This window comes from Chrysochloris asiatica, unplaced genomic scaffold (assembly GCF_000296735.1).
Source record: "Chrysochloris asiatica unplaced genomic scaffold, ChrAsi1.0 scaffold00040, whole genome shotgun sequence".
Classification (NCBI taxonomy): Eukaryota; Metazoa; Chordata; class Mammalia; order Afrosoricida; family Chrysochloridae; genus Chrysochloris; species Chrysochloris asiatica.
Window position 1 is genome coordinate 14197064 of NW_006408558.1, and position 22979 is coordinate 14220042.

The window sequence follows — 22979 nt, forward strand, 5'->3', positions numbered from 1 at the left end:
TCCGTGGGAGAAAGATGAGGTTTTCTCCTTCCGTAAAGATTTACAGCCTCGGAAACCCTGTACAGGGTCGCTATGAGTCGGAACCGACCCCACAGCACATAACAACATACACACACACACACACACACACACACACACACACCTACCTATCTCCTGGTGTGGCACTGTAGGGTAAGGGCTTGGGTTGCTGTATATTAGAGCAGTTTTAGGTTTACAAAAAAATGGTTTTGTAAATATTGAGTTCCCCTGTACCTCCCCCCCTCCCCCCCACGGTTTCTTCTGTTACTCACATGTTGCATTCCTGTACCACACTTGTTACATTGCATGTATTAAGAGTGATACATTGTGACTCACTCAGGCCCATGGCTTGAGGGCTTGACTGTTCGTTCCCTGTGCTGTGAATCTGACGAACACATGTTGTCCTATGTCCATCCTTACAGTGTCTTGCAGAATAGTGTCACCTGTTTGTCCCTCCTCTCTCCAGGAACTCCTGGCAGCTGTATTATTTTAATGCAACACACAAAAAAATATCAGAAATCATGGAAGGAGCTGGTCTGAGCTGTCTCATGCTTCTGGGCTTCTTGGTGTTCGAAGGAACATGGGGACTTTACCAAGCTGTTCTTCCAACCCGTAGTGTTACGTTTGTGCTTTTGAAAAGGGTTTGTGATGGCTCTGCAGACACAGTTGACTGCTAAACTTTTTCAGAAATTAACTGCGTGGCCTTGGGTTTAATTCCCCATCCAGGCTTCCTTTCTTGGGAAGACATGAAGCTGATGTTTTTGAAAGTTTCCGAGTTTAGAGCAAGCATGGATGGCCTGAGGTACTGTGTCTTCGATGTTCCTACCAGTGAGTTGAAAAGACGAGACATCCATCCGGTCTGAGACATCATGGCCTCGACTGGAACCATGGTTCTCAAAGTGTGTTCCCCAGACCGGCAGCATCACCTCCCAACTTGGGGAGGAGAATGCAGCTTCTCGAACCCCATCACAGGCCCTCTGTTGGGGAATGTGGGGCTAGATTGAAGGTTCAGAAGCACCATTCAAGTGAGAGGACTGTCCTGAGGCCGTGGGTGGTTACTGATTGATCATTGATCCTGAATGGCCAGCCAAGCCCTGTGAGAACGGGCATGTTACATCATTGGTGAGTGAAGGCCACAAGACCATATGGTTCAGTCTCAGGTTTTCCCGTTTTGTTGTTGTTATGAGGTGCCTGCTCCTTGTGTAACAGAAGTAAACATTGTGTGGCCCTACGCCATCTTTATGATTGTGGGTGTGTGGTCATCCCTGGCTACGGTGGTTGTTCCAGTCCATCTTTCTTGGAGTACCCCCTTCAGTTTTGCTGACCCTTGATTTGACCACACACACACTGTGTCTTTTTCCAGCAATGGGTCTCCTGACGATGTGTCCAAAAGTCTCACTCTCCTAGCTCCCAGGGAGCCTTCTGGCTGTACTTCCTCCAAGATATTTACCAAGTGTTTCTGACAAACACGTTTTATTTCTCAGCCGTGAAAAGCAGTGCTCAGAAAAACCCGTGGGGACAGGATGATGAAGATGTCTTTGTCACTCCTGAGGACATGCTGGAAGGGGGACTCTCGTGGAAACCACGAATCAAATCTCTTATTTCCTCTCCCTGCAGAAATGCATCCGCTTCAACCCGGACGCGACAGTGTGGGTGGCCAAGCAGAGGGTCTTGTGCACGCTGAACCAGAGCCTGAAGGACGTACTCAACTATGGGCTCTTCCAGCCTGCTAGCAATGGGCGTGATGGCAAGTTTCTAGACGAGGAACGGCTGCTTCGCGAGTACCCGCAGCCCGTGGGCAAGGGCGTGCCTTCGCTGGAGGTAATCCCATCTTCAGTGTTTATCGATGGCTGATTCATTCCTGCGTCTCTGCACAGAATCGGGAGGGGAGACCCAACTCCATAGTTGATTTGGATTATGTTTTGGAGAATTGATTATTATTATTTTTAAACCCACTGCTGTGGAATCTCTCAGACTCACAGTGAGCCAGTAGGACAGATGAAAACCGCCTCAGGAGTTTCCGTCTTTACAGAACCAGACAGCCTCATCTTTCTTCCAAGATGGGTTTGAACCCTGCCAACCTTTCTTCCATTAGTGCGTTTGAACTGCCGACCTTTGGGTTAGCAGTCTATTAACTTAACCACTGTGCCACCAATGGGGGGCTCCTATTGGGAAATTTCCCCCACATCAAAAATTAATAGTTTGGGGTCTTGAAGCTGCACTCCTAATTTTACTGTGGATTGCAGACTTGTGTCATTTCTATACCTCTGCTTTCTCTGGAGGACTGAGGAGTTTATGGGAGAGAAGTTACGGGCTGAACAAACCATGGATTCAATTATTTCATCAGAATGGATGTGGTCTAGAGAGGCAGCACAGATCTGTGTTGGAAGAAGTGCAGCCAGAGTGCTCCTTGGAGGTCAGTATGGCCAGACTTCATCTCTCATACTTCTGACATATTGTCAGGAGGGACCAGTCCCTGGAGAAGGTTATTATGTTTGATAAAGTGCAGGGTCGACGAAAAAGAGGAAGACCCCCAATGAGATGGATTGACCAAGTGGCAGCATCGATGGACTCAAGCATGACAACAGTAGTGAGGTTGGCCCAGGATCTGACAGTGTTTCGTTCTGCTGTGCATAAGGTTGCTGTGGGTCGGTACCTAACAACAACAACAACATAGTGACTCTGGGCAAGCTCCCAAGATTGCAAATCCTTCCAGGAGAAGACAAACCCTAATTTTCCAGGTCGTGGGTTTGAACCACTGACCTTACAGTTAACATTCCAGCCCTTGTTCTTCAGTGTCATTAGAGCTCCTTGAAGTAGGAAGACAGACAAAGGCACGATGCTGTTGGTCTGCGGTGCCTGTAAAGAATATCGGCTCTATTACGGACTGCTCAGGAATGAACCTAATGATCCCAGAAGACATACAACCTGAATGTTTGTAGACATGAGAAGGGGGAGACTTCCACTCACTCACGTTGGCCACATCATCAGGAATGACCAATCGCTAAAAAAGGTAAGGAAGTTTCATAAAGAAGTGGGTCAGCAGAAATGCAGGGCGCCCTATATAAGGTGAACTGGCCAACCAACCGTGAAGGTGGCTCAGGATCGAGCAACCATTTTCCCGTTGTCTACTCGGTCACCATGAGTTGGAGCCAACCTACAACACCTACAGACTTGTGTGGCCAGCCTCCCAAACTCTGCTTTGTTCTGGCCCTTCGGGAACCTGGTTATTACAAGAAGACAGTTAAGTGACCTCCGAGGAGTACATGGATCAGTGACAGGACGCAGGCCCGTGTCTCTCCGTTGCGCATCTCCCTGACCGAAGCGGAGGTTGGCTACGCAGACCCTCAGCTGTCAGTAGGCCCACCAACTTCTCATTGCTGCTAATATCACTGTGATTTGGAAAACGCGTCTGCAGCTGCCTGGTCCTTTATTGTGATGAAAGCCTTCAGAGGCATGCACTTGGCTCTCGGGGGTCCTTCTGGGTCAAGTTCACCCAGCATTTCCCCTTCCATTTAAATCCTTTGTTTTCAGCGTCAAGTGTTAGCAAGTAAGTGCCCAAGTACCAGACGTGCCAACTGGATGAAACCTTTGCAGCAAGAGAGCGTTAGTTCATTTGAGCAGTTGTCTTTGGAAATTGCCCAATTATGCTCTGGCTTGACCTTGTTGGCGTTGCCGATGTTTCAGAGGTGTGCAAATATGCAGATGATAAATGAACGGCTGTGAAAGGCAGAGCCCTCCAAGTATCCCTCTGAAGGGTTCCTGCCAAGTTCAGTTGCATTATGGGTCTTTTAAAATGCATCACAAAGAAATGAATAATGACAGAAACTGTAATTGCGGAGGGAGTGTACAAACGTGAACGGCACGTCTCTGCCTTGAGATACGTGCTCGGAAAGTTGAGTTCTGTGCAGAATCCACTGAGTTCTTGCTGAACCTGCTTGTTGTTGTTGTTAGGTGTCATGGGGTGGGTTGTGATCTTTAGCGACTCGACGCTCAACAGAACGAGACACCGCCCAGTCCTGCGCCAACTTCACAATTGCTGCTACACTTGAGTCCACTGTTACTGCCACTTTGCCTGTCCATTTTGTTGAGGGTCTTCCTCTTTTTCCATGACCCTACACTTTGCCAAGCATGACACCCTTCTCCAGGAACTGGTCCTTCCTGATATTGTGTCTGAAGAACGAGAGACAAATTCCAGGCATCTTAACTCCTGAGAGGCTCTGAACATGCTGTTTCCAGCTCTCAGTTCTGAACATGCTGTTTCAGGGAGCACCCTCTAAAATGACTTGGCTTCTCTTCCCCTCATTCTTCACCCTTTAGCTGGGCTACTTGGATGGAAAGCAGGAGTGAGATGGATTTAAATTTCACCTGAGTTACATGAATTACCAGGTGCAGTCCGTAGGGAAGGTGGTACCCAAATATAGCTGCGTAATTCTAACCTTGTGTTGTTGATGGTGGTTTACAGAGCCTTCAGACAACCCACCATAATAATACATATTTTATATAGCATAATATTTACCATTCCTTCATGCTTTGTCTAGACAGTCCCTTACCCTCCCTAAAATCTTCCAAAATAACCACTGTCATAATCTCTATCTTGTAGGCCCTCCCCCCTAAAAAAAAATGTGGAAAAAAAATCTCTTCTGCCCTGTGGCATTCTCTTGACCTGTTGTGACAGATCAAACAGCTCTGTCCAAGAAACTAAGGCTGTCCCCACAGGCGGACACTCTTCGGTATCGGTAAATGCGTGTCCACCACCCAGGGTGGGCACAGGGCACCAAAGTCACGTGGCTTTGTGATCCACCATTGGCTGTGTGAGTTATGGTCAGGGTGAGGCTGACCTTGAATGCAGAGGACTCAATGCACTGAGGAGACCTGGTGGCCACCCAGCGAGCGTATGAGTGGCTGGCCCAGGGTTCTTTCTGCCTCTGTCTCTCTTCCCGTTGTGCCGAGGTATTTTCAGTATTTAATCTCACATCATGATGAATAGCTCTGAGTCATGCTGGCCCAGCAGGACAATGGTAGCCCTGGCTGTCTTCAGTTTAGATTTGAACTTGACCGTCTTCAGTTTAGATTTGAACTTGACCGTGCGCTTCTCTGATAGAAAAGCCAACATTGCGTACTGGCCCATGGCATGGCTGATCACAACGGTATCTCTTATAACTCTGCAAACTCCGGTACTCTAGACCCTCCTGTGCTGGTCATCGACAAAATTAAATGGGCGCGACAATGTGCCACGCTGTCCAATCAAAGCAAGCCATGGTCAGGGACACCTTCCGCCACCGTCAGCCTTGTCCAGCCCAGAAGCCCCTTGATGCTGCATTCCCCAGTGGCTCTCAGTTCGTGGACTGGCAGCCAGCACAGTTTTAGTCCACTTGCATTTGTGGAGCATCTGGTACGGCTGAACAGAGACACCTCACCCTTGTCCTTAAGCAGTGCTCCATCAGCAGTGTGTCCGTGGTGCCACAGACAGACACACAGACAGTGTGACTCCGGGAGTGTGAAATACATGTGGGACCATGTCTGACTGCTCCTGACTTCACAGGGGAGAAAGATTATCACATTCAAAGTCAGCTTGAGTCTGACCTCCTATAAAGGGGAGGTCAGACAGGCTTCCACCCCACAGCCTTCTTTCCCTGATTCTGACACCAACCAGCCCTCCCACCCACAGCCCTCTCTGCTTCATTCACATCTGGGTTCGACGATCCACTGCAATGGGATTGAAGAATTCATAACAAGCCTCACAATGATGAGGTTTATTAGGGAAGTGAACAGGGTACAATTCAGGATCAGAACCAACTCAGGATGCAGCAGGTCTCCAGTCAGGAACGCCTTTTGTCTGCCAGACTGCAGGCACGCCTCACTCTGGTCTTCAGTCTTTCAGCCGTGTGACCCCTTGGTCTCTGTCCCTGCTTGGACAAACGCACAAAATTCTTTTAGCCAGTCTGTGAATTCCCAAAGGACACATTCTGCAAGCCAGTCTCCTGTACTCAGCTTTTTTCTGTCCCTGGGCCTAGAGCTTGAAGCGGCTCTGTCTCTCCAGGCCACCACCTCTGCCACCGTCTCTACTGTCTCTTTTCTAGGTGGGGTTCTCATGCTTCACTCATGCTCTTCCTTCGTGATGGTCCTAGGATCCTCTGGCTTTGCTTCTGAGATGGCTCCTTCGAAACGGAACGGATGGCCAAAACTAACCAAGCCCAGCCCTGGAGTCCTGTATACCTTATTTGCATGGCCCCAGCCAGTCACTTGGTGGGAATAGAGAAGCAGTATCCAGTAAATTCAAAGTACCATAGGAGGAAGATGGAGTTATTGTACCTTTCCTAGGCCATGCCTCACTTTGTGGGTTGGTGTCTCTGGGGTGTTGCTCAGGAAGCTCCAAGAGGCCAGAAGCTGCTTGGAGAAGCCTTGTTGTTGTTAAGTGTCGTCAAGTCGATTCCGACCCATAGTGACCCTGTACAGGGTTTCCAAGGGTGTAAATCTTTACAGGAGTAGAAAGCCTTATCTTTCTCCCATGGAGCGGCTGGTGGTTTCGAACCGCTGACCTTAAGGTTCACAGCCTGATTTGTAACCACTACGCTATCAGAGCTCCGTAGCCCTCAGCAAAGGTAGGCTCATCACCAGGTGCAGTGGAGGAGGTGGTCCCCGAAAGAGAGGGAGAAATGCCAAACCCTTCAGGGGTGGTAACCCAGAAAGGGGTTTCCCCTGTGCTTAGAACCCAGAGCTGGAACTCCAGACCCTATGGGGCTGCAGACGCCCCAGCTTTGATAGCACTTCCAAGGTGTATTCACAACTTCCCTCTCCTGCTGTCGGATTGTAAAGTTCCCTAATATGGCAGCCCCCTCTCTCATCCCCAAACTCCTCGGATCCCACAGTGAACCCACTGCTTGGCGGGAGACTAAAGTGAGAAGCCACTTGGATTTGGACTTCGGTGATTCCACTGGATCTGCAGTCAGACAGCTGCAGCCCAGACCCCCTGGGGTTTTCTCATGGGTCAGGACATAAACCCACCAGGAGAGGGGTGACTGACAGGTTCCTAACTCTAACTGCTACCTCTTGAGAAGTCTTGGTAGACTAGTGGGTTACTATGCACTGGGTGGCCAAGTGCAAGGTCAGCTAGCAGTTGAGTTTACCTGCTGCCCCTCGGGAGAAAGATGAGGCTTTCTGTCCCTATAAAGATTTGCAACCTTGGGTGCAGGGTTGCTATGAGTTGGAACCAATTTGACATCACAGAGCCACCACTGCCTACCATATCTTGGTTGAATGCAAAAAATACTTTGTGTTTTATTGACTATCCAAATTGCAAATCTCATTGGGAAGAATGGGAATGCTGGGACATTGAACTGTGCTCATGCAGAACCTGTACAGAGAAGAAGTAGTCATTCGAACAGAATGTTCTTTATTTAAAATCTGGAAACTGTGCCTCTGGGTTGTAGCCTGTCACCAGACTTCTTCAACCTGTATGCTGAGCAAATCACCCGAAAAGCTGGAGTATATGAAAAAGAATGCGGCATCAGGATTGGGGGAAGACTCATTAACAACCTGCGATATGCAGATGATACAACCTTGCTTGCTGAAAGCGAACAGGACTTGAAGTACTTACTGATGAAACACAAAGTATACTGTCTTCAGTATATGATTTAATGTAAAGACTAGACCAATAAATATCACAACTAGACCAGTAAATATCATCATGGTAAAAGGAGAAAAGATTGAAATGGTAAAGGATTTCATTTTACTTGGATCCACCCTCAAAGCTCATGGAAACAGCAGTCAGGAAATCAAACGATGTATTGCATTGGGCAAATCTGAAGACAACCTCTTTAAGGTGTTAAAGAGCAGAGGTGTCACTTTGAGAACTAAGGTGCACCTGACCGGAGCCGTAGTCTTTTCAGTCACCTCTTATGCATGTTCCAGAGATGGACCTTTCTGTTCTCATAAAGATTTACTGTTGCAGACCGTACAGGCCGCCAGCTCTGAGGAACAGACTCTAGCCACCTGGCAGTTATAGCAAATTGTTTTCCATCTTAGTGTCCAGTTATGTTTGTTATTATTTCTTACATGAGCCCTTAATATCCACAGATAAATGTAATATTTTCCTTAAGCTGAGACTAAAGGTTTCAAAGGTTAAGCTTTTCTCCAAAGGATTGATTAAAAATAGCTTTGCTACTTCCCGGTTCTTTGTTCTATAGACAAAAGAACATCCTCCCTAATCCTCTCCCAGGTGCAGCCCATTCAGGCTGGCCCAGGTGTGCATTACAGCTGGCAAGGCGTGCATTACAGGCATGCGGTGAGAGAGTGCATTACGGCTTGCAGGCTGTGCTTGACAGACTGGAGAGCGTGCTATACGGGCTGAACAGGCATGCACGGCTGACCAGCTAGCTAAGGGAACGTACTGCCCGCTTAGTTAAGATGTTTACTATGCGGGATCTTACCGCCCTCCTGGCTAATATGTTCACCACGCCTGATCTGCCGGACGCCAGTAATACATCCACTCTGGTTTCAGGGTGTCTCTTTGTCTCTCTTGTTGTGTCTTTCTGTGTATTCTTTTGCTGTCCCTATCGCTGTCAGATATCCCCTCCTCGTGAACCAAACACTCGTGAACCAAGTTCCTATGTTGAGGCAGGTCCCCGGCAATTTACATCCTCAGAAACCATATACATGGGTCGCTATGAGTCTGAACTGACACGGCAGCTCCTAACAACAACAGCATATGTGTGTGAAAGTTGGACAGTGAATAAGGAAGACCAAAGAAGAAATGATGTATTTGAATTATAGTGTTGGTGAAGAATATTGAAAGTACCATAGACTACCAGAAGAATAAACAAATCAGTCTGTGTTGGAAGAAGTACAAACAGAACACGCCTTAGAAGCCAGGATGGTGAAACTTGGTTTCTCATATTTCAGATATATTATCAGGAGGGACCATTGTGCTTGGTACAGTAGAGGGTCAGCGAAAAAGAGGAAGACCCCCAAAGAGATGGCATGATAAAGTGGCAGCAGCAATGGGCTCAAACACAGCAACATTTTTGAGGATGGCGCAGGATCAGGCAGTGTTGTGTCCTGTTGTGCACAAGGTCACTATGAGTCAGATAGCACCTAACAATGATACCTGCTAGTTAGCGAGACCAAGAGAGAAACATCTCAAGGCAAAATACAGCCTCCGGTTGTGAAGTGCCATCGAATCAGTTCCAACTCATTGCGACCCTGTATACAGTTTCCAAGGAACAGCTGGTGGGCTTGAACTACCAACCTTGCAGTTGGCAGCCCAGTGCTTATCCTACAGCGCCACACCAGGGTGCCACCAACCTCTTGGTAGACAAGAAATGCATCTGGGAGAAACTGAGCCTGCTAGCAACTGGGCAGAAGAGAGACCAGGGTCAGCCAGTGTAGATTGGACTATGCCCATGGGCAGTCAGACCCCAGCTCCCCGAGTACCGGTGGGAGGTGACGAGTGGTCAGCTCAGCGTTGGAGGAGGCCAGAAAGGCTTCGCCAAGACCAGGTTGGAAGGATGGGTGTGATTTCAGCAAGGAGGGGAGGGGATGGTCAGCTGGAGGTGCAGTGGCAAGGGCAGGAAGGCAAGACTGACCAGCAGGACACACCTTTGGAGAAGGTGGGCCCAGACTACTGTCAGCTCTTCCTTGTGTCCCTTGGGTAAGAGCAAAGACCCTGAGCTCTTGAGAAGCAGAATAGTTGGCAGAGAAGGGAGGAATTGGAGAGCAGGACAGGAGTGAGGTTGAGTGAATTCAAGAGGTAAATAAATGAGCTCAAACACAGGGCATGAGGGGGTAGGTAGCCCAGGGGGAAATGGTGATGGCTCATTGGACAGTAAAGCGCCGTGGTCCAATCTAGACTAATGTGGACGTTCCACGAGGGGGACATGGTAGAGCGCATTAGCTGGGTTTCTGGAATGGACGGTGGCCCCTACCATCTTTGAGACTGGGAGTGAGCTGGAAGAAGTAGGGGTGGACGAGGGTTGGGCTGAGTTTTTGGGTTTGATGTCACCCCCAGTGAGATGGATTGGACAAGTGGCAGCATCAATGGATTCAAGCATGGCAACAGTAGTGAGGTTGGCCCAGGGTTGGGCAGTGTTTTGTTCTGTGCATACGGTCACTATCAGTCTGTACCGACTCGATGGCACCTAACAACAACACTAGTAGTGACGGCTTGGATTATTTCTCTCTTAGTTGGCTCCCCGTTTTCCCTATGTTGTTCCCTTTCTGTGTACTTATACCCAACAGGTACCTTTGTAGACAGTGCTTGGCTAGGCTTGGGTGCTGGCTCCATGTGTTTTGTGTTGTGTTTTGTTTTCCTGTCCTGTGAATTATGTTGTTGTTGTTAGGTGCCACCAAGTTGGTTGTGACTCATGACCCTGTGCCCAGCAGAGTGAGACCCTGTACCAACCTCACATTCGTCGCTATGTTTGAGCCCACTGCTGCTGCTACTGTGCCAATCCATCTCGTTAGGGGTCTTCCTGTTTTTCCCTGACCCTCCACTTTACCAAGCATGATGTCCTTCTCCAGGGACTCATCCCTCCTGATACTTCTGAAGTATGAGAGACCAAGTCTCGCCATCCTGGCTTCTAAGGAGCATTCTGGCTGCGCTTCTTCTAACATACTGGGATATAAAGTCTTTGTTCAAAGGACTTTGTTGTTCTTTTGAGGGCTGGCTCTTGTTCATACTCCCCAAAGCCCAATTATGGGATGAAAGAACATGGTGTTTTATAGCTTTCCTTGTACACTTGTTCCCAGAGAGCGGCATCCGTAACTTATAGTCACAGCGTTATTGGGGGCCTCTTCCCCCCAGCACCAGGACACCCTAAATTATAGCGTTTTCTTTAGTTTTCAGAAGTAATGATACCTCAGAGGCTAGATGTCACTTCTTTGTGGGGGGGGGTGTTACTTAGTTTTTGAAATTGGGTCCCTTATTATAGGGGTTATATGGTTTCTTCCCTTTAATTGCCAAGGTTCAATGTTGGGATAAATTTGTAAGTAATTGGAAAACCTGAGCACAGAGAAGTATGCCCAATGATATACAAGTCACCAAATGCAAATATTCACTTTGGTTTCCTCCGTGATTGTCACAGGATTTATTTTCTGCCTGCTCAAGGGGTGGCCGGGAACGTGTGTGGAGAGGAATATAATGTGTCCGTTTAAGTCGGACCGGAAGCTGAGGAGACTTGTTAGTTGCAGTTTAGTTGATTTTGACGCATGGCGTCCCATGTGTTCAGTAAAACAGCGCTTCACAGTTGGGAAGCACATTGCTAGGTTTTTCTTCTGAGACAGTCTGGGTAGATTTGAACCAGCAATGCTTTAGCTAGTAGTTAAGCAGTTAACCATTTGTGCCACCCCAGGACCCAAGGGAAGATTTGACACGAGTTCAGATCAAGCTTTCACCACTTTCTAAACATGATGGTCACATAGTGTCTGAGACTCAGCTTTCTAATCTGGAAAACAGAAATAATAATTAATAATAGTAATATCCATTCATGGAGAAGGGAGAAGGTGGGCAGATGAAGGAAATTGCTGTTCAATGTTGTCGCGTTGGTTCTGGCTCATAATGACTTTGTATAGGGTTTCTAAGGAGCGGGAGTTGAACCACTGTCCTCGAGGTTCAGACAGACCTTGTGGTCCAGTGCCACACCAGGACCACACAGTCACATTTTGGGAATGAGTTGTCTTTGTTATGTTAAAGAGACATGATTGTAATTGTTAAGTGCTAAGGAGGGAGGAGTCAGTTCCTGCTCATAATGACCCCTGTATAGGACCCTGGTAGTGTAGTGGTTACGAATCGGGCTGTGAACCTCAGGGTCAGCAGTTCGAAACTACCAGCTGTTCCGTGGGAGAAAGATGAGGTTTTCTCCTTCCGTAAAGATTTACAGCCTCGGAAACCCTGTACAGGGTCGCTATGAGTCGGAACCGACCCCACAGCACATAACAACATACACACACACACACACACACACACACACACACACCTACCTATCTCCTGGTGTGGCACTGTAGGGTAAGGGCTTGGGTTGCTGTATATTAGAGCAGTTTTAGGTTTACAAAAAAATGGTTTTGTAAATATTGAGTTCCCCTGTACCTCCCCCCCTCCCCCCCACGGTTTCTTCTGTTACTCACATGTTGCATTCCTGTACCACACTTGTTACATTGCATGTATTAAGAGTGATACATTGTGACTCACTCAGGCCCATGGCTTGAGGGCTTGACTGTTCGTTCCCTGTGCTGTGAATCTGACGAACACATGTTGTCCTATGTCCATCCTTACAGTGTCTTGCAGAATAGTGTCACCTGTTTGTCCCTCCTCTCTCCAGGAACTCCTGGCAGCTGTATTATTTTAATGCAACACACAAAAAAATATCAGAAATCATGGAAGGAGCTGGTCTGAGCTGTCTCATGCTTCTGGGCTTCTTGGTGTTCGAAGGAACATGGGGACTTTACCAAGCTGTTCTTCCAACCCGTAGTGTTACGTTTGTGCTTTTGAAAAGGGTTTGTGATGGCTCTGCAGACACAGTTGACTGCTAAACTTTTTCAGAAATTAACTGCGTGGCCTTGGGTTTAATTCCCCATCCAGGCTTCCTTTCTTGGGAAGACATGAAGCTGATGTTTTTGAAAGTTTCCGAGTTTAGAGCAAGCATGGATGGCCTGAGGTACTGTGTCTTCGATGTTCCTACCAGTGAGTTGAAAAGACGAGACATCCATCCGGTCTGAGACATCATGGCCTCGACTGGAACCATGGTTCTCAAAGTGTGTTCCCCAGACCGGCAGCATCACCTCCCAACTTGGGGAGGAGAATGCAGCTTCTCGAACCCCATCACAGGCCCTCTGTTGGGGAATGTGGGGCTAGATTGAAGGTTCAGAAGCACCATTCAAGTGAGAGGACTGTCCTGAGGCCGTGGGTGGTTACTGATTGATCATTGATCCTGAATGGCCAGCCAAGCCCTGTGAGAACGGGCATGTTACATCATTGGTGAGTGAAGGCCACAAGACCATATGGTTCAGTCTCAGGTTTTCCCGTTTTGTTGTTGTTATGAGGTGCCTGCTCCTTGTGTAACAGAAGTAAACATTGGGTGGCCCTACGCCATCTTTATGATTGTGGGTGTGTGGTCATCCCTGGCTACGGTGGTTGTTCCAGTCCATCTTTCTTGGAGTACCCCCTTCAGTTTTGCTGACCCTTGATTTGACCACACACACACTGTGTCTTTTTCCAGCAATGGGTCTCCTGACGATGTGTCCAAAAGTCTCACTCTCCTAGCTCCCAGGGAGCCTTCTGGCTGTACTTCCTCCAAGATATTTACCAAGTGTTTCTGACAAACACGTTTTATTTCTCAGCCGTGAAAAGCAGTGCTCAGAAAAACCCGTGGGGACAGGATGATGAAGATGTCTTTGTCACTCCTGAGGACATGCTGGAAGGGGGACTCTCGTGGAAACCACGAATCAAATCTCTTATTTCCTCTCCCTGCAGAAATGCATCCGCTTCAACCCGGACGCGACAGTGTGGGTGGCCAAGCAGAGGGTCTTGTGCACGCTGAACCAGAGCCTGAAGGACGTACTCAACTATGGGCTCTTCCAGCCTGCTAGCAATGGGCGTGATGGCAAGTTTCTAGACGAGGAACGGCTGCTTCGCGAGTACCCGCAGCCCGTGGGCAAGGGCGTGCCTTCGCTGGAGGTAATCCCATCTTCAGTGTTTATCGATGGCTGATTCATTCCTGCGTCTCTGCACAGAATCGGGAGGGGAGACCCAACTCCATAGTTGATTTGGATTATGTTTTGGAGAATTGATTATTATTATTTTTAAACCCACTGCTGTGGAATCTCTCAGACTCACAGTGAGCCAGTAGGACAGATGAAAACCGCCTCAGGAGTTTCCGTCTTTACAGAACCAGACAGCCTCATCTTTCTTCCAAGATGGGTTTGAACCCTGCCAACCTTTCTTCCATTAGTGCGTTTGAACTGCCGACCTTTGGGTTAGCAGTCTATTAACTTAACCACTGTGCCACCAATGGGGGGCTCCTATTGGGAAATTTCCCCCACATCAAAAATTAATAGTTTGGGGTCTTGAAGCTGCACTCCTAATTTTACTGTGGATTGCAGACTTGTGTCATTTCTATACCTCTGCTTTCTCTGGAGGACTGAGGAGTTTATGGGAGAGAAGTTACGGGCTGAACAAACCATGGATTCAATTATTTCATCAGAATGGATGTGGTCTAGAGAGGCAGCACAGATCTGTGTTGGAAGAAGTGCAGCCAGAGTGCTCCTTGGAGGTCAGTATGGCCAGACTTCATCTCTCATACTTCTGACATATTGTCAGGAGGGACCAGTCCCTGGAGAAGGTTATTATGTTTGATAAAGTGCAGGGTCGACGAAAAAGAGGAAGACCCCCCCCCCCCCAATGAGGTGGATTGGCCCAGTGGCGGCAGTGATGGGCTTAAATGTAGCAATGATTGTGAGGTTGGTGCAGGACTGGGTGGTGTTTTATTCTATTATGCATTGTGCCACTGTGAGTCAGTACCGACTCGATGGCATCTAACAGCAACAGCAGTAGGAGGCAGCATGGAGCTTGCTCCTTCTTCCTGAGTTTGTGTCCTTGGTCTCCAGGGATAGGGTGGCCTGGCGGCCTCTCTGAGGTTACAAGAGGTCCAACTTCCTTTCTGCTTCTTGGCCCCGGAGCGGCTACATGATCTGTCATGCATTTGGTTCTTCACATACTGGACGATGTGTCAGGTAGGGCGTTCATACTCAGCACACAGTAAAGACAGACCCGGCCCTTGTCTGTCTGACCCTGCTCGTTCACCCCCAGTTTATAATAGTGCTTCCAGCAGTGCAGATGTACAGTTAGCCAGAAATAGAGCTGAGGCGCTGGGGGTTAAGGCGCTGGACTGCAAAGTCGATTTGAACCGCAAGGTCAGCAGTTCCAGCTCACCAGCCGCTCCTTGAAAACCCTCTCAGGGTCACTATGGGTCGGAACCGACTCGATGGCACTTCACAGCAACGACATAGCTGAGGTGGTTGTAAGCTGTTTTAAATTGACTCCACGTTTGTGGAGCAGAACTGATCTCTAAGGTGTTCGATGGCTGTGACCTTTCAGAAAAAGGTTCCCAGGTCTTTCTTCTGAAGTGCCTCTGCCTGAGTTCGAACCAGCAACCTTTTGGCTAGTTATGAAGCGGTTAACCGTTTGCTCTGGAAATGTGGAAGCCTCTCCTACTGCGTGGCACATTATTATGTTACCAAAACCCTACTGCCATCACGCCAACTCATAGCGACCCTATAGGACTGAACAGAAGTACCCTACAGGGTTTCCTGTAAACCTTTATCGGGGAACAGACTGCCTCACCTTTCTCCTGAGGAACAGTCAGAGGGCTTGAACTGCTGACCTTGTAGTTAGCAGCCCAGTGTTTACCCTGCAGCGCCACCAGGACCACTAGTTACATGATAGTGAAGTGGTTACCAATCGGGTTGCTATCCTCAGGGTCAGCAGTTCGAAACTAGCAGCTGTTCGTTGGGAGAAAGATGAGGCTTTCTGCTCCCATAAAGATTGACAGCCTCAGAAAGCCTGTGCTCTTCAGGCTGCTGTGAGTCAGAAATGACTCCACACAGCACACCACCACTTTGAGTTAGTCTAACAAGAAGATCGGGGAAGTAGCTGGCATTTGAGCCCTCTGAGTGACAGAGATTACCCTGAGGTTACAGAGGCCGGGAACATGAGTTTGGAGCTGAGGTGTGATTCTCACCCACTGGCTCTGTAGTGACTGGAGGTGGAAGGAAGGCACCTGGTTCCTCAGAGCCTGTAGGACCGGGGTGAAGGGGACGGGGAGAGCATCTACGAGGAAGAGAAAGGGCATTATGGAGAACGTGTGTGGTCTGGGTAAGTCACTGTGCTATGCTGGTCTCGGTTTATTCACTGTAAAATGGGCACGCACTGAAAGATGCTTCCCTGGTGGCCAGCTGTGTGCCAGACCTTTCCCAGGCTCATCCAGTGTGCCCAGGTGACCAGAGCCTGGTCACTCTATGCTGTTATTTGCTGTTGAGTTGGCACTAGCAAATCATCATGACCCCACATGTGCAGAGGGGAGCTGCATTCAGTAAGGTTTTCAGGAGTGTGGTCCTTCTGAAACAGACAGCCAGGTCTTTCTTGTGAGGCATCTTTGGGTGGGTTTGAACTGCCAACCTTTCCGTTAGTAGATGAAAGCTTCACCGTTTACACCCTTCTGGGTCTCCTGGCTGTCTCTTTCAGAAGGTGACAGGCTCGAGGACACAGTGACTAGGAGTCCTCTTGGAAGGCAGTGGTATGATCTGAAGATCCCTGACCCCCCTCATGCCCACCCCTGAGAACAAACAAGACAAGGAAAACACCTCATCACCAGGCAGGGTTGTGCTGGGGCTGGTGGACCAGCGAGTGGGAGCCACGGTCCAGGGTGTGTTCCTGAGCTTCTCCATCAGCCCTGCTCACTTGCTCATCAGATACAATGGGAGTGTGGGCTTCCAGATGAGATGGACTCAGCCACGTTGCTGGTCCTGTGTGGCCGGTAGCATGCCACCCACCTCTCGTGCCATACTTGCCAATCTGTATCCCTGAGAGGATTGAGAAGTGAAATGCCGAGCAGTGTGGGACCACTGTGATGCTTCCTCAGCCTGTGAACCATCATTCAGACTGTTCTTCGCTCATCTCTTCGGGCGTCTGTGGTGTTGATCGGAAATGGGCCTGGGGACTGACTTCCGAGGTGGTGCTGTTGTTAGATATTGTCAAGCTGGTTTCGACTCGTCGCAACGCTGTGCACAAGGGATTGAAACACTGCCTGGTCCTGAGCCATCCTCACAGTCATGGGTAAACCTGAGCCCATGACTGCTGCTAATCCACCTTGTTGGGGGTCTTCCTCTTTCTCACTCACCCCCTTCTCCAGGGACCACTCCCTCCTGATAGTTATGTCCAAAGTGTGAGAGTCTCCCCATCCTGGCTTCCAAGGAGCATTCTGGCTGTACTTCTTCCAACACAGATTTATTTGTTCTTCTGGAAGTTCGTGGTACTTTGAATATTCATCAGTGCCATAACGCAGATGCATCAATTCTTGTACAGCCTTCCTTATTTATTGTCCACCTTTTACATGGGTCAAGCACAACTCAGTCCTCAAACTGATTCAAATCTTTGTTCTTGTACACTTTAAAGAGGCCTTGTGCTACAGATTTGCCTAATGCAATACGTTATTTGATTTTTTGACTGCTGCTTCCATGAGTGTTGATGGTTGATCCCAGCAAAATGTAGTCTTTGATAACATCAATCTTTTCTCCATTTATATGGATGTTATTTATTGGTCCAGCAGCGAGGATTTTTATTTTCTTTTTAGCTTGGGATGCAACCCATATTTAAGGCTGTGGCTTTTGATCTTCATCAGTATTTTAAATCTTCTTCACTTTCAGCAAGCAAGGTTCTATCATCTACATAACGTAGGTTGCTGATGAATCTTCCTCCAACCCTGATGCCACGTTCTTTTTCATATAATCCCAACTTCGCAGTTTATTTGCTCAGCATACAGATTGAATAATTGCGGTACACACCTTTATCAAACCATTCAATGTCCCCTTATTCTATTTTTAATCTAGGTATACGTTACTCATGAGCACAATTAAGTGTTCCAGAATACTCATTCTCCACAGTGTTGTTGTTAAGTACCCTCCAATCACTTCCAGCCCATAGTGATCCTGTAAATGTTACGTGTTTGTAGGTCATACAATTAGAATCTTACTTGTGGATCTTTTTTTATATAACTGAAAATAAATGCCCATTGAATAGAATTCCTTTAGACTTTTAAAGGTTGCCTGTTCTGACTGTCCCTGCAGTTGTCCTTGGTGAAGCCAGGGCCAGTGGGCAGGTTGATTACCTGTCCCTGCGAGGTGCAATCGATGAATGCACTTGCTGGTAACGGAAAGGCTGGAGGTTCAAATCCACCCAGAGGCACCTTGGAAGAAAGGTCTGGCAACTTCCCAAGAAATGAGCCATTGAATACCCCATGGAGCCCAGTTCTGCTCTGACCCACACGGAGACTCAATAAATAGGGGTCAAGTCAACAACAGCTATGTTTGGGGGTTGGGGTGGGGAGGTTAGGGCGTAGGCGAGGGATAGACAAGGGTGAAGAGTTTGTTAGTTGGTAGCAACCCCCTTCCAAAACACGGTTGTATTAGTTGAATCTAGGATTTGAGAGTTGGAAATCTTCAAAGGAGCTGGACCCCCTCTTTGGCTCAGAGCGGCTAGTGTGAGCGCTTTGCCCTGGATCCTGGGACGCTGCAGGCCGAGTTTCGCAGAATTCTCGGCTTTCACAGCTGGTTCATTGAGGTACTGAGAATCCAAACCGGGTTTCGGTCTGCACAAACGGAGAACTGTGTCTGCTGTTCAGTTCTGATTTTCTTGGAGCAGCACAAAAGGAGCATTAGGTCATCATTTTGGGAACTCGGATTAGAGTTTCAGCTCACCTACTGCCCTGCAACTTGATATTTTGTTGTGTTTCCTAATCCTTGGAGTGTGAAAGCAACAAGGGAAGAGGGGCAGGGACAATAGCCGTGTTTGAACCCTCATGCTCTGCAGAGACTCTTACATTGCATCCCAGGTCACCTGCCTTGGGAGCTTTGTGTGTCTCTTCCCATTTGACAGATAAGGAAACTGAGGTGCTCAGCCAGCGCAGCAGCAGTAGAACTAGAATTGGGGCAAATGTTTTGACTCAAAATCCAAGTCACTTTTCCTAACGCTTTGTGAGAGTTGGACAGTGAATAAGGAAGACCGTAGAATAATTGATGCATTTGAGTTGTGGTGTTGGAGGAGAATATTGAAAGTACCGTAGACTGCCAAAGAACAAAGAAATCTATGCTGAAAGAGTGCAGCCAGAGTGCACCTTAGAAACCAGGATGGCTAGACTGCGTCTCTCATACTTTGGAAACATTCCCAGAAGGGACCATTCCCCAGAGAAGGACATCATGTTGGGTAAAGTGAAGGGTCCACTCCCCAGAGAAGGACATCATGTTGGGTAAAGTGAAGGGTCAGCTAAAAAAGAGGAAGACCCCCTACGAGATGGAGTGGCACAGTGGCCGCAGTATTGGGCTCAAGTGTAGTATCAGTTGTGAGGATGGCACAGAACTGGGAAATGTTTCATTCTGTTGAGTTGGAACCGACTCAATGGCTCCTCATAACAACAATTGCTCATCCACTCCTGGGTGGTGCAAAAGATTAACACTCCGAGCGGCTCAGACAGGTATTGGAGGTGTGAGTCCCCTCACAGAGGCCTCAGAAGAGAGACTTGGCACTCGCCTTCCCAAGGACCAGCCGTTGCGTTCTCTCTGGAATCCGCTTCCACTCAGGCACACACAGGGCACTGTGGGTCAGGGTTGACGCCGCAGCAGTGGGTTAATGCCAGTTGCAGGTGCCTCCTGAACCCCTTGCCTCGACACATGTTCATTCTAGAAGACTTGGGGTAAGGGGGGATCCCGGTGGACAGGCAGGAGGCTGGGCCGGGTATTAGGCAAAAGACATCCACTGTGACACTGTTGGGGAGTCCTGGTGTGGCGCTGTGGGCTAATGCGTCAGACTGCAAAGCCTGTTTGAACCGAAAGGTCGGCGGTTCAAGCTCACCAGCTGCTCCTCGGAAAACCTATACAGGGTTGCTATGGGTTGGAACTGACTCGATGGCACTTCACAACAGCAATGACACTGTTGGGAAGTCCTGGTGTGGCGCTGTGGGCTAATGCGTCAGACTGCAAAGCCTGTTTGAACTGAATGGTCGGCGGTTCAAGCTTACCAGCTGCTCCTTGGAAACCCTATACAGGGTTGCTATAGGTTGGAACTGACTTGATGGCACTTAACAACAACAACAATGACATTGTTGGGGAGTCCTAGTGTGGCACTGTGGGTTAATGCGCTGGACTGCAAAGTTTGAACCAAAAGGTCAGCGGTTCAAGCTCACCAGTCGCTTCTTGGAAACCCTACACAGAGTCACTATGGGTCAAAACTGACTCCATAGCACTTAACAACAACAATAATGACACCATTCCTTTCTTTTTGAACGCTTTTCTCATGTCTCAGTAGAATGTATGGTCCGCCATCCCTACGCAGCCATATTCAGTTCAAAGGAGACGGCGCTGTTTGGGGGTGATGAACACACCGAATCTGCAGGAGTGAGCTAAGGTGGCCCCAGACGTGGGTTCCTAATGCATGTTGAATCCCACACAGAGTGAGGCTGACCGGAGAGAAGGAAGAGCTGGTGTTTGAAGCAGCGCCTCGTTGGGTAAATGCAGCTCGCTGCCAGCAGGGGCAGGGGTCTCCTAACAGTGAAGACAATCACTTAGGAACCCAGAGGGGAGCACAGACAAGCCTCTCTTTCTGCCCTTGATACTTGTCTTGTTTCTTCTCACAGCTTATTTTAATAAAATGACGGCAGATTTGCGGCAAATGTTATTCTCACAGAGACTTAGGTAGGAATGCGTGTTGTTGGAACCCGGAGCTCTGGCTATAAATCTCAGGACAGACTCACTTTAATTTTCTCCAAACCGTCATGGGAAATACTGACTTGATTCTGCTTCTCTCTCTCCGCCAGTTCCGATACAAGAAGCGAGTGTATAAACAGTCCAATCTGGATGAGAAACAGCTGGCCAAGCTCCACACAAAGGTAGGAGGGGACCGTGCTGTGGATTCAGGGGGTTCACCAGGAAGTGGACGAGTCAGGCTGGGCAGCTGTCCCCCAGGATGCTCGCCATTGCTGCTGCCTCTTCAGAGGGGGGTGGTGGGCTTTGTGCCCTTGGTTCCCACTCATGTGACCGAGTGGAGCCTGCCATATAGGGTTTCCTAGACTTTAACCTTTATGGGAACAGATTGTCTGGTCTTTCTCCCAAGGAATGACTGTTGGGTATGAACCACCAACCTTTTGGTTAACAGTCAAGCGCTTAACCACTGTGCCAGCAAGAAGCCATGACTAGAGATTAACCAAAAACCCCGAAAGTAAACCCACAGCCATTGATCCATTCCAGTCCGTATCGACTCTACAGGACACAGCAGAATTGGTCCATAGCCTTCCCAAGGGTACAGTTGTTAGGGAAGCTGACCGTTGCATCTTTGTCCCTTGGAACATTGGTGGCCTGGTGGGTTTGAACCACCGACCTTAAGGTTAGCAGCCAAGCACTCAACCACTGCGCCACCAGGGCTTCTTCACAAAGAATGGCCAGTGGAACCCTGGAGGCAGTAAGGTCAGAACATGCCCATGTTGTAGACATTGTTCATAAAAGCACATCCATTGTCTTGTTTCTCCCCTCAGACCAACCTGAAGAAATGCATGGACCATATTCAGCATGGCTCAGTGGACAAAGTTGTCAAGATGTTGGATCGCGGCCTTGACCCCAATTTCCACGACCTGGAGACGGGAGGTGGGTGTGATTAGAGAGGGCAAGATATGGCTGGAGAGTAGGTTCGGGCTGCTGGTTCTGTTATTCTGTTCTAGCTGGATGGACTGATGTTTACGTGCATTGGGATTTAAAGCTACTTCTGACTGGTGTGTGAGCCGGTTGTGTCTGGCACATGGCTGGGGGCAGATCATTGCTGTTGATAAATGAATAAGCGAGTGAACTGTGTGTCTCAGTCTCCAGGTATTCCTATAACGGAAACACCAAAAGGGGGCGGCTTTAACAGACAGGAATTCATTTTCTCACAGTTCTGGGCGCCGGCTCTAGAAGGTCTTTGTCTCTCTTCAGTTTCTGTTCCGGGGTCCTTGGTGTTCGTTGTGTGGCCTGGTCTCTGTCTGCCCCCACCTCTGCTTACTTCTCTGGGCCTAAACTGCCCTTTGTATATCTGAAAACATGTTCTACACAAATAGGGTTCTTTAACAAAGAAAACTTGTCCCGATAGGATTATAACCCAGTAAGTATGTAAGGGTTAGAATGTACAGCATCTAATCCGTAGCCCCACCCCACCTGGGAGGGCCACCTTCGGCTTGTCTTCCTCCTTTTCTTGGTGATCTCTGCTTGGTATCGATTGTCTCCTCCTTTCCCCTACTTGTGTATGTCGTCTGCTCCCTTTGTAGTTCTGGTGGTGTACTTGAGCTGTAAACCACAGGGTTGGTGGTTCGAATCCATCAGCTGCTCTGCAGGAGAAAGCTGAGGCTTCTTGTTGTCTCCTGAGACCCTATAAAGGGTCACTACGTGTCAGAACCGACTTGATGGCACTTAACAACAACAACAACAGCAGTGCTATATAGCCTTATTGACATGCCAGAGAAAACCGTATTCCCAATGGGCTAGGATCTGTAGGTGTCGGCTCCAAGTCCTCGATACCCCATAGGACAGAGGAAAACTGCTCCAGGGGTTCCCGGGACTAATCTTTAGGGGAGCAGACTGCCTCGTCTTTCTCCTGAAGAGTGGCTGGGGGGCTGGGATCGCAGACCTTGCAGTTAGCAGCCTGATGCTTAACCCATGGCACCACCAGGGTCCCTTTCCCACAGGTATGGTCCTTGTTGGTATGTGCCGTCGTGTATAGGGTTTCTGAACCCTGTATAGGGTTCCTGAAGAGCCGCTGGTGGGCTTTACACACTCACCTAGTGGACTTCAAGCCATGACTATGTCATGCATGGACTGAGTTACCAAGTGCCAACTTGGGATGGAGGGGGCCCAGCTTCTCGCCCTGGATGTGTAGCCCTCTCCCCACCCCCCACCGCCGACTCACCCCTGCTGCCAGAGCTAATGTTCTGGGAACACACATGTTCATAAACACCTGTGGGTGCTTGCATCTGAGTCTGGGTGGTCAGGCCTGTCCAGGTACATGTGCACACACACAAGACGACCTGGTCCCTTTTTCTGTGGCCCCCTCCTGGTTTTTTTGGAGATGCAGCATCATGAATGTGGGTTCCTCAGCCTCCGTGGAGGTGGACACTGAGGCAGACACGTCCGTGTGGTGGGGCCTGTCTGTGTGCTGGGGGGTGCTGGCGGCCCCA

General features: G+C 48.8%; 1 protein-coding gene across 1 annotated transcript in view; it reads left to right on the top strand.

Moving 5' to 3' along the window:
• The window catches only part of SHANK2 (SH3 and multiple ankyrin repeat domains 2), a 604092-nt gene that overhangs the window by 16056 nt on the left and 565057 nt on the right, over nt 1-22979 (top strand). The window contains exons 2-4 of the mRNA XM_006860817.1: nt 1636-1839; nt 20598-20669; nt 21312-21420. Of these exons, the coding sequence (XP_006860879.1) occupies nt 1636-1839; nt 20598-20669; nt 21312-21420 (385 nt within the window). The remainder of the gene's footprint in view (nt 1-1635; nt 1840-20597; nt 20670-21311; nt 21421-22979) is intronic.